Source organism: Stenella coeruleoalba, assembly GCF_951394435.1.
Source record: "Stenella coeruleoalba genome assembly, chromosome: 20".
Lineage (NCBI taxonomy): Eukaryota > Metazoa > Chordata > Mammalia > Artiodactyla > Delphinidae > Stenella > Stenella coeruleoalba.
In genome coordinates, this window is record NC_137166.1 from 51,126,808 (window position 1) to 51,137,932 (window position 11,125).

Sequence of the window (11,125 nt, forward strand, 5' to 3'; positions counted from 1 at the left end):
GTAGTTCTCTCTGCTTCTGCTTAGTCCCACCTCCACGCAACTCCTTTCCGAGGCTTCTCATTGGTAAGCAAGCCAGCCAAGAGCCTTCTTTAGTTTCGGAGGCGGGGCCCGGCCCCTGCTCGCACTTCGATTGGCCCCACAGACCGTCTACCTCCGGCCGGACATTGCTACGTCTACTCCTTGCGCGTCTATTGGCCCTGGAGGACGATTCTTCGGTATCGGAGGCGGAGCAGACGAGAGGGCCCGCCGTGGATTTGGCGGTGTCAAAACGAGGGGCGGTCCCTACTGGCGGGGCGGTTGGGAGGCGAAGGGAGAGTCTTTTCAGCGCTGAGGACTGGCGCTGAGGAGGCGGCGGTGGCTCCCGGGGCGTTTGAGCGGGCTCACCCGAGCCCGCGGGCCAACGCGGATCCAGGCCCGACCGGCGGGACCGCCCCGGACTCCCCGCGGGCCTTCCTAGCCGCCATGGAGGACGGTGTCTATGGTAAGTCGGGGAGGGGCGGGGCCGTCTGGGAGCGGATGGAGCGTTTCGGCCCCAGCCTTCTGCCGCGAGCGTTCTTCCCGGCGCGCGCCCTGCGAAGCTGTTCGGCTCCGTCGTCACTTCGCTTTTGTGGGGCACGGGACGGGCTTCCGGCGGGGCAGGAGAGTGGGGCGTTCCAGGCCATTGTTTGGGCCGAGCCTGTTTCCGGTGGCAGCGGGAGGGGGTGGGAGCGGCGGAGGCGAGGCCGGGGAGGAACCATTCCCTCTGGAGGGGCCGGGCGAGCCCAGTGCCTGCTGGGAGAGGGGAGGGGGCTTTTGGGGACGCTGGGGTGAGGAGAGATCTTGGGGGCTACAGATTCCGCTAAGGCGGGGACGGGGGCCTTCGATGCCCCGCCCCCTTCCTCAACTCTTGCAAGCTGTCATCAGCTTCGCCTGCCATAGTTACTTTCCATGGACCCAGGAGTCCGGACACCCAGATCCACAGCTACCTCGCCAAGAATGGAGGCAGAAAACCAAGGCCTCAGCCTCCTTTCAAGTAATGGACCGAAGTTCAAGCTTCCAGCCCTTTTTTCCCCACAGACCTAAGAGTTCAGGCTCCCAGTCCCCTTCTCCCCTAGGACTAAAGAGTCTAAGTTCCTAGCCCTTCGTCCCCTGGACTGAGGAGTCCAGGCTGTACCCCGTCTTCCAGTAGACAGGAGGCTGGACTCTCATTCTCCTCCTGCCCCCGAACCTAGGAGCCCTGTCCTCCCCCAGATTTCAGAAGTCCACGCTCCCAGTCCCCAGAACTGACCTCCTACCCCTGATCCCCTCCTCCAGAACCCCCGGACCTGACTCCGGAGGAGCGGATGGAGCTGGAGAACATCCGGCGGCGGAAGCAGGAGCTGCTGGTGGAGATCCAGCGCCTGCGCGAGGAGCTCAGCGAAGCCATGAGCGAGGTGGAGGGTCTGGAGGCCAATGAGGGCAGGTGAGGGCTGGGGCAGGGAACCTGGGGGTCACGAGGCCAGGCCAGGGCCAGGGATGCCCAGGCATTGACCCTCCACCCTCCGTTCTCTGTCCCTGCAGCAAGACCTTGCAACGGAACCGGAAGATGGCAATGGGCAGGAAGAAGTTCAATATGGACCCCAAAAAGGTGCTTGGGGCCACAGGGCTGGGATCAGCCAGGCAGACATCCAGACGGGGAATTCTGGCATCTCTGTTCAGAAGTATGGTGGTTAAAGGTCTACCTTAGGTGCACGGACGTGGTCCTGATCCCTGGATTCAGATATTGGCTGCATTTGTTCCTGGGCTGGAACTTCCGCCCGGGGGGGTCTTCTTCCCCTTTTTGCTCATATTCTAGGGCCCACTTCTGTTGTCACCTGGAGTCCCCAGGGGGAGCTCGATTGAGTCTGGTAGGGAATATGGACAGAGATGTGTACAGAAGAGTGTTGACGAGTGCCATGACAGAGAGAGAGAGAGGTACCAGGGCTGTGGACACTCAGGGCAGCAAGCCTGGTGGCATCAAGGAGGGCTTCCCTGAGGAGGGTATATTCGGGTCAAGTTTGAAGGATGAGTTAGTATTCACCAGGTGGAGGAAAGATGTTTGTTCGTTCATTCAGTCATTCATTTTACACCCATTTCCTGAGGCCTCCCTCGGGCCTGCCCCTCTGCTAGGCAATGCTGAGGACCCAGAGAAGAGTTTGACCCTGCCTTGCCCTCAGGGAGCCCCTAGACATGGATACCATGATCCAGAGTGAGATAGCCACAGTGGTGGTCCTCGTGGCATCAGGAGAGCCTGAGAAAGCCTTAGTCCAGCCTGAGGCTTGGCCCTCACAGCCCTTGGTGGACTGCTGTCTACTAACAGTTTCCAACTTTATTCTTCTTGTCCAAAGCAATGGTAGTTTGTTCAGTCATTCAGCAAACATTCATGGAGCTGCTGTTCCTTGCCAGACCCTGCTTCCGGGGCGGGGGCTGGAATTAACCAGGCAAAGGCAGAGGGAACAGTAGATGCAAAGGCTAAGACGTGGGACGGATGGTATTTAAGGACCTGGGAAAAGCCTGAAAGTAAAACTCGGCCCCACTCCGTTGAGGGTGGGGGTGGCTTTGGAGGCTCTGGTTTCTGAGGATGTGGGGGGAGGGGCATGGCTTTCTGAGTACCCAGCCCTGAGACCCAGCTCCCACCCCCCAGGGGATCCAGTTCCTGGTGGAGAATGAACTTCTGCAGAACACACCCGAGGAGATCGCCCGCTTCCTGTACAAGGGCGAAGGCCTGAACAAGACGGCCATCGGGGACTACCTGGGGGAGAGGTGAGACCTGCCCCCTTCCCCCCCCGCCCCCCCCCACCTCCTGCTTGGCTTCTCACCTCGGCCCCATGCACCCAACTCCTCCCGAGAAGAGGCCCTGATAGATCAGCCTTGGGACTGGATTTTGACAAAATGGGCTGACAGGAGTCTGGGGGAGCCTGGGACCTTCTGGGGAACCTGGGGACCATCTGTGAGCGTCTGGGGGGTGTGGGACCTTTGTGGACATCTGGGCAATGTGGGGACCTTCCATTTAGGTCTGGGGACAGTGGAGAACATCTGTGGGTGGCGTGGGAGCGTGAGAATGGTGTGTAGACAACTGGTGTGCATGGGAATGATGTGGACCGCTAGGAAGTGGGGCACGGGACGGGCTGGGATGCTTAGGGATTGTGTGGACATCTAGGGTGTGTGGAACTTTCTGGATATCTGCAGTACAGAGACCGTCTGTGGACATCTGGGGTGCATAGGGACTGTTTGGGGAGTCTGGGGGTCACCTCTAGATTTCTGGGGATTGTCTGTGGACATCTGGACTGCATGGAGATGGTCCGGGTATCTGGCATTGTGGGGATCGTTTTGTGGACATCTGTAGTGCACTGGGATTGTCCATGGACCTATGGGGGATGGGGGACCATCTCCACAGGGCATCTGTGGAACCTGGGGCTCATCGGAGAGAGGTGATGGCCAGCAGAGCACGTGTTTGCTGCATTTCTCCCCACTGAATAGAGGTCCAGCCACACCAGGGTTCTCGAGGCAGACAGTCCTCCCAAGAGCCTTCTGAGTTTCCCTGCCCTGGTGCCAGGCCTGTGATGGGGGCTTGGCCAAAACTTTCACCGGCTACAGGGGTAGCCTCTGTGCAGAAGAGGGGGCGCAGCCTCCCCACTCCTTCGCCTCCTGTCCACGCCCACCTCCCCACGCCCCTTCCTGCACGTGACTTTGTCCCTGTCCTCTCAGGGAAGAGCTGAACCTGGCAGTGCTCCACGCCTTCGTGGATCTGCATGAGTTCACCGACCTCAATCTGGTGCAGGCCCTCAGGTGAGAGGGACGAGGCTGGGAGGGCAGGAGGGTGCCTGTCAGGGCTTTCTTTCCAAGTGATGATCCCTACTCAGAACAAAACAGCAACAAAAATTAGGGAATGGATTGCCTTTACATGACACCAAAGTCCACGGTGGGGCTTCCTCCCGGCATACCTGTATCCAGGTGCTCAAATGCTGTCAGAAGGACAACTTTCTCTTTCTCTTGATTGTGCTCCCCATGGTGTGGGCATTGCTCGCCACAGACCCTCCTCCCACATGATAGCAGAAGGCCCTAGCAACCATCAGACCCGTTCAGCAACCTTAGTAGAAAGAAGGAGGGTGTTTCCATATAAATCCACCAAAAGTCTCATGGCCGATGCTCAGTGGTCAGATTGGCCACAAGCGTGGAGCTCTCATTGGCCAGTTCCTATCACGGGGACTGAGAGTGGGGAGCGGGTCCTGCCAGTCCTGGCATCGACACCCGGCCCCTCTCTGACGCAGGCAGTTCCTCTGGAGCTTCCGCCTCCCTGGAGAAGCCCAGAAGATTGATCGGATGATGGAAGCCTTTGCCCAGCGCTACTGCCTGTGCAACCCGGGGGTTTTCCAGTCCACAGGTGGGGGCGCAGGCTGCTGGGTCCTGGGGAAGGAGGGAGCTGGGGGCTTGACCTCTCGGGTCCTGGGGGCCCATATGCCCCAGTCATCACCCCCTGACTGTCCAATGCAGACACGTGCTACGTGCTGTCCTTCGCCGTGATCATGCTGAACACCAGCCTTCACAACCCCAACGTCCGGGACAAGCCGGGCCTGGAGCGCTTTGTGGCCATGAACCGGGGCATCAATGAGGGCGGGGACCTGCCTGAGGAGCTGCTCAGGGTCAGGCCCCCCCTCCCCCTCCCCCAGCGCCCTCAGCCCTGTCCCTCTTCCTGCCGCAGACCCTCCTCCCTGCGGGTCTCCTAGTGCCTGAGCTCCCCACCCGGGATCATCGTCTCGCCCGTGGACAGCGTGGTCATGCCAGCATGTCCATTTCTTTCCTCTTTCTCTCTCTCTGGCTGGCTGTCTTGTCTCTCTCTGGCTCTGTGACTCTTTCAGGGTCTTGGTGTGTCCCATTCTCCACCTGCCTGTCGGTCTCTCTCAGAACCTAGCAGCTCTTCCTATGTCTGTGTTTCCACATATTTTTTTAATCTTTCCTCCTCTTTCTCCTCCCTGGGGCTCCCTCCACTCTTCTGCCTTCTGCTTCCCTTTTCTCCCGGCCTCCTCCCTCCCTGCACCATCCCATCTGCCGTCCCACCCATGGTCTCATTGGCTCCCTGGTTGCTGGAGCCCCCTCCCCACTGCCAGGTAGCCCTGGGAGGGTCCCAGGAGCCTGGGATTGCTGACCATGCCTTCGCCCCTCAGAACCTCTACGACAGCATCCGAAATGAGCCCTTCAAGATTCCTGAGGATGATGGGAATGATCTGACCCACACCTTCTTCAACCCGGACCGGGAGGGCTGGCTCCTTAAGCTGGGTACGTCCCTTGCTGACTCTGCTGGCTGCCTCTGCAGGGGGGAGGTTAGTGGGTCCCAGGCTGTGGACTCAGCTTCTCACATACCCGCTATGTGACCTTAGGCCAGCGATTCCACCTCTCTGAACCTCAGTTTCCACATCTGAAAAATGGGCCGAAAATGAGTTCAGCCCTGTGTGCCGGGCCCAAGCCCAGGGCCGGGCTTGTATTCAGCGCTCCCTAACCCCTTGTGTTCACCCATGCATGTTTACGGAACCCCTTCTTTGTGCCAGGCCCTGGTTTAGGCACTGAGGACACAGCCGAGAACCAGATCGCCCAGTCCCCATCTGGGGGGAGAGTGTTCACTCGGGATGCTCTCAGCTGTAGTGAACAGAAAATAGCCCAAGGGGTTGGGATGCCTGGGAGCCTGTTACCTCACTTGGAGGGAACTCCTGGGGGTCCGAGGCAGACCGACTATGACACTCTTGCATTTATCCCCATGGTATGTTACCTCCTTATCAGCCCAGTAGCGTAGTGGCTGTTCTAGGGGCGTCGTACCTCCCCAGAACATCTCCCTTAGTCAGAAAAGAGCCTGCAGAAATGAGGAAAAGGGTCTCAGAGTACCCCGGTGGACTTCTCAGCTGGTTGGATTGGTTCCTGGTGTGGGGCGGGGCCGCACCCAGGCTGGCTTAGGTGAATCGGGAGCCCCTGGCCCCGATGGGGTGGATGGGGCAGGGGCCAGCGACCCTTGGAACACGTGGCACCGGCAAATTCAGGGTTAGTTAGCGGAGGTCTGACAGGTACAGCTGGCTGAGGACTGGAGTGGTTCTCAACCCTGGCTGCCCAGAGATTCACCCGAAAACCGCAATGGCCAGTCCACAGACTTGTGACTGCTGGGGGCAGGATAGGCCATCAGTCATGTTGAAAGCTCTCCAGGTGGTTCCAGTGCATGGCCCAGGTTGAGAGCCATTGGCTCGGAGCTGGGCCTGGTTGTAGTAGGTGCCCTGGGAGGGTCAGCGGTGGCTTTTTTTTTTTTTAATTTGGCTGCGCCGGGCGAGCTCCTTAGTTGCGGCATGCATGTGGGATCTAGTTCCCTGACCAGGGATGGAACCCGGGCCCCTTGCATTGGGAGCGTGGAGTCTTATCCACTGCACCACCAGGGAAGTCCCAGCGGTGGCCTTTTAATGGAGGAGCAGTGAGTGACTGCCCCAGGGAGACAGAGAATCTGGTGAGGAATTATAGTCCGGCATCGACTGAAGGCAGCCCAGACAGTGGGAGGGCCCAGAGGAAGCTTCCAGCCTGGCACAGGGTCAGGGCAGGACTTTGCTCCGTTCACATCTCATCATCCACACTGCCTCCCCCGCCGCATGGAATTCTGCTCCTAAATGGAGGAATCGCTTCTCCAGCCACAGTAGCAGGTCCCTGGTGCATAAAAAATGCGAACCACTCCTTCCAGACAACTTGCTGGGGTGGAAGGATTCCTGAATCAGCTCCGAAGGAGGTCTGCGGAGTCTGGGAGGAATTTAGATTCTTCAAGGAAGGCCAAATGGTGCCCCTGGCAGTGAGTGGGTGGGAAGGAAAAGCAGGAGGGGCAGCTTCCTGAGGAACTGGTTCTCTTCCAAACCGCGCCCAGCAGTAGGAATCCTGCCCATTTCTTGGATGAGGAGATTGAGGCTCGGTCACTGTCCAGCAGCCACTGGGCAGAGGTGGCCTTGGACCCAGATCTCTGACCAGAGCACGTCACAAGGTCATTAGAAGAAGGCACCTCTTAAACACTGAAATACAGGAAAGGGAATCTGTGGTGGCTATATTCACAAAGGTGGTTAATAGAAGTCATTATTACTGCAGTTTAATCCTTGCGGGATCATAGGGAGCCCAGAAGCGGGTCACTTGGAAGCAGGAAGGTGTGGGCTGGAGTGGGTCTCTAGACTGGAGTCCACAGAGGGCAAGTGGTTGTCCTAAGGTCACACGGCCAGTTTGTACTGGTGCTGACATGAGTCCCCAAGCCCACCTTGGCCCACCGACTGGGGGTTTTGTCTTCTGCCTCGTGGGGATGACTTCCCTACAGAGACATCTTCACCGTGGCAGTGGAAGGCCCTCCTGGCCTGGGATACACGCTAGGGGGTGGGCCGGAGCTGGGCACTGGCGCAGGAGGTGCTCTTGGCCGCCTCAGTGCGGTTCAGCATCCTCAGCCTTCCGGGGTGGGAGAGGGTCAGGCCATTCCTCCCTCATGTGGATGTAACTGGTTTTCTTCCCTCTCTCTCCCTCCCTCCCTCCTTCTCTGCGTGTTTCTCTCTGCTGTTTCTGTCAATCTCTGTGCCACCCCCTGCGCATCCCTTCCCTCCCCAACCCTGCGGCTCTCGGGGGCACCCCATTCTTCCGCCTTCCCTTCTCGCCTGGTCCTGCCTGCTTTCTCGCTGTCTGCCCCAGGAGGTAGGTACAAGGCCGGCCCGTCCTTGCTCCCCGACATGACACAAGGGGAGGGGGCTGCCCTGGCCTCGGGCCTATAGCTGGGGGGCTGAGGGCCCTGACCCGAGTCGACAGACAGGCTTAGAGAGTGTAGAGCCGCAGGCTGGGGGTGGACCGGTTCCCGGGGCCCCGACATCACGCCTTGTCCTGCTCGTCTTCCCACGCATCGCTCTGTCCGAGGCCCTGACAGCCCCACCTTCCCTGTGCTCGCTCTGTCTCTCACCCCCCACCCGCCCCCGTCCCCGCCCTCCCAGAGGTCCCATCCCCCTGTTGAGCCCAGGCCCCCTACCCCCCTTCCCTTCCAGGGGGCCGGGTGAAGACGTGGAAGCGGCGCTGGTTTATCCTCACGGACAACTGCCTCTACTATTTTGAGTACACGACGGTGAGGGCGGGGCCAAGGGGCAGGGGGCCGGACTCCCGAGTCTGCGGGAGGCAGGGGCTGGGGGGTTGGGGGGAGACTGGAAGTCTGAATCCGGTCAAACTCGTTGTCTCAGGACAAGGAGCCCCGAGGAATCATCCCCTTGGAGAATCTGAGCATCCGCGAGGTGGACGACCCCCGGAAACCAGTAAGACCCTCCCTGTACCCCGTCCTGCCGTGTCGGGGGGTCTCCCCTGTCCCCAGGGCTGGCTCTTCCCAGCTGCCCATCGTCTCGTGTCTACCCAGAACTGCTTCGAGCTCTACATCCGCAACAACAAGGGGCAGCTCATCAAAGCCTGCAAGACAGAGGCAGATGGCCGGGTGGTTGAGGGGAACCATATGGTGTACCGGATCTCGGCCCCCACGCAGGAGGAGAAGGACGAGTGGATCAAGTCCATCCAGTGAGCCTGCGCCCCGGAGTCCTTGGGGAGGGGGTGGCCGGGGGCCCAGGCCCCTCGGCCCTCACCCTGGGATCCCGCCCCTTCTGCAGGGCCGCCGTGAGCGTGGACCCGTTCTATGAGATGTTGGCTGCGAGGAAGAAGCGGATTTCCGTCAAGAAGAAGCAGGAGCAGCCCTGACCCCCTGCCCCCAACTCTATTATTTATTACGGAGCTGCCCTGCCCGGGTGGCCGGACCCCCGGGCCCTGGGGCTGCGGATCCCGGTTCCCCGTTTGGAAAACTCGTCTCCTCTAGCTCCTCTTTCATTATTTGTAATTAATACGCTGTTGGTAATCTTATGAATTATTTAACCATTCGCGGCCTGCGGACCCCTCATCTCTTGGGGTTGGTGGAGCTGGCCTGGTAACGCGTGAAGAAAGGGTGCTGTCCGTGCAGCCGAACGAGCCGGGCGTCTCCTGGATGGCTCAGTTCTGGTTTCACCCATAGCCCGCGGGGGTGGAGTAAAGGAAGAAGTTTAACTGGGTTGGCGTGAGCGTTGCATTAGAACTGAAGGGTGCTGAGAATGCAGGTATGCAGAGCTTCCGGGACGAGGTCTGCCATTCATTCTAGACATTACTTGACAGCCAGGCGCCGGGCAGACACTCATCCCACCTTTGCTCTCATGGGCTTGTGGTCTTTGAGGGGCAACAGATAATATCTGATCGGCTGGGCTAGAGGTCAGTGGTGTCGGGAATAGGTTGGGACCAGTGTAGGTGGGGCGGGGCTTTGGGGCCAAGAGGGTGGGACTCTGGGCCAGTGGAACCGGGTTTCTCAGCCACTAGAGGATCATCCTTTGGAAGACATTTTACACCACGCAGGGGTAGTGCTGAGAACCGGCATTTTTTATAACATCTCCTTTCCCGGGAATCTGACCGCTTGCAGAAGTGTAAGGACCGCATTCTTTGAGGGTGAAACCTTGGGGGGTGGGGTACCCTTGAGCCCCAGGTCCAGGCTTGTCCCCCTTTGCCTTCCAGCTTGGGGTGTGCGTGGTGTCCCCAAGGAACAAAAGCACGTGGATCCCGAGAAGGGTGTTGGGAGACCCCGTCTCTCTCCTACGTCCAGATCTGCAGCTGAGGAGGATTTAGTACGAGAAACCACAACTCCAGACAGGCCCAGGACCAAGCCCCTGCTGCAAGGGAAGCCTGTCGTCCCAGGGCGTGCCTGAACTGCAGTTATCCTCCGTGTCCCCAAGGGATCTAACTCCTAATTGTTGAGTGCTGCCAGTGGGGTGTGGAAGATCCCGGGTCTCGGGCGTTGACCCGGCCCCGCCCTTGGCCACAGACATCAGCGGGTGTGAAAGCTCCTAATCGCTGTAACAACTCCAAGGTGGTGCACCCAGCCCTCCCGGGAGACTGCCAGACTACAATTCCCAGCAAGCTATGCGGCGCTGGCCGCCCCACTGTCGGGAGAGCCATTCTGGAGGTCTCCTGGGAAATGTAGTTTCTTAAGACTCCCATGTTGGGTTTCCCTTCGGCTGATGCCCTGCCCCCCACTTCCTCAGGTTGGGAAACAAGGCCCTGCCTGACCGCTTCCACCCCAGGGGCTGATGGGGAATGAAGTTCCCAAATGAGGAAATGGAATTCCCAACTCCTCAAAAATTCCACAGAAATGGAGTCATTGACCCAAGAAAGTCATGGGAAATGAGGTCCTGGGTCGATGGAGGGTCCCACCACTGTCTCCCCCTGTGTTGCTCTGCTCCATGGAATGAACCCATAGGTACCGAGTGCCTGTTGTGGGTAAGTAGCTGGCTCAGTGGAGATGCCCCAGAAGAGCATTCCAGGCAAAGGCAACAGCATGTGCCAGGGCAGGGAAAGGCACATTGTGTCGGAGTAGCTGACAGCATGTTGGTGTGCCTGTACGGTGCTGGTGGAGTGGGGCTGGGGTGATGGGAAATGGAGGAAATGCCTGGGCCCAATCATTTGGGGCCTGGACAGCCATGTTAGGACTTTGAATGTCCTCTTAGCTGATGGGAAGCCATCCAAGGTCATGACACAGGAGAGTGATGTATTTGGGTTGATGTTGCAGGAGGGGGCCTTTGGCTGTTGCAGGAGAGTAACTTGGAGGTGAGCAGGGGCAGTAGCAGGGAGGTAAGTTAGGAGGCTGTGCTGTCATTCTGGTGTAAGAGGGTGTGGCCATAGACTTGGAGAGACCCGGACCCGCAAGAGTCCTCTTGGAAGAGGAGCCAGCAAGACTTGCTGAGGGCTGGGTCAACTCTGGGATTCTAGCTTGAGCAGCTGGTGAATGGCAATGTCATTTACTGAGATGGCTAAAGAGGGGATTTATGGGGGGAGAAATCAGTGGTTCTGTTTTAGCCAAATTAAGCTGGAGATGCCTGTGGAACATTAAAATCAGACTCCAGTCTCCTCAGAATTGTCCTTCAGTTTTGCCCCCAATCCGTCTTCTCCCCAAGGATGGAGAATTCTGGCTTTCAGCTCCCTCCTCTCCCAGGACCTCATACTCCCAACCCCCTTGTTACGGGTTGAACCGTGTCCCCCACAAATCCATATATTGAAGTCCTAACTCCCAAAACCTCAAAATGTGATCTTATTC

At 58.8% G+C, this 11,125-nt stretch overlaps 1 protein-coding gene across 3 annotated transcripts; it reads left to right on the top strand.

Moving 5' to 3' along the window:
* Window positions 1-319: 319 nt before the first annotated feature.
* CYTH2 (cytohesin 2) lies at window positions 320-9,054 on the top strand. 3 transcript variants are annotated; one of them, XM_079908795.1, is made up of 12 exons: window positions 320-481; window positions 1,294-1,441; window positions 1,540-1,606; window positions 2,642-2,760; window positions 3,706-3,786; window positions 4,269-4,381; window positions 4,492-4,640; window positions 5,163-5,274; window positions 8,025-8,101; window positions 8,214-8,285; window positions 8,384-8,538; window positions 8,628-9,054. In XM_079908795.1, exons 1-12 carry the CDS (start codon window positions 463-465, stop codon window positions 8,713-8,715), a joined length of 1,200 nt encoding a protein of 399 aa, XP_079764921.1. In that variant the 5' UTR covers window positions 320-462; the 3' UTR covers window positions 8,716-9,054. The 3 variants fall into 3 exon arrangements, with proteins under 3 accessions (XP_079764921.1, XP_079764923.1, XP_079764922.1); XM_079908797.1 differs by lacking the exon at window positions 320-481 and adding an exon at window positions 925-1,012; XM_079908796.1 differs by lacking the exon at window positions 320-481 and having other exon boundaries at window positions 1,334-1,412; window positions 5,163-5,275; window positions 8,023-8,101.
* Window positions 9,055-11,125: the final 2,071 nt, after the last annotated feature.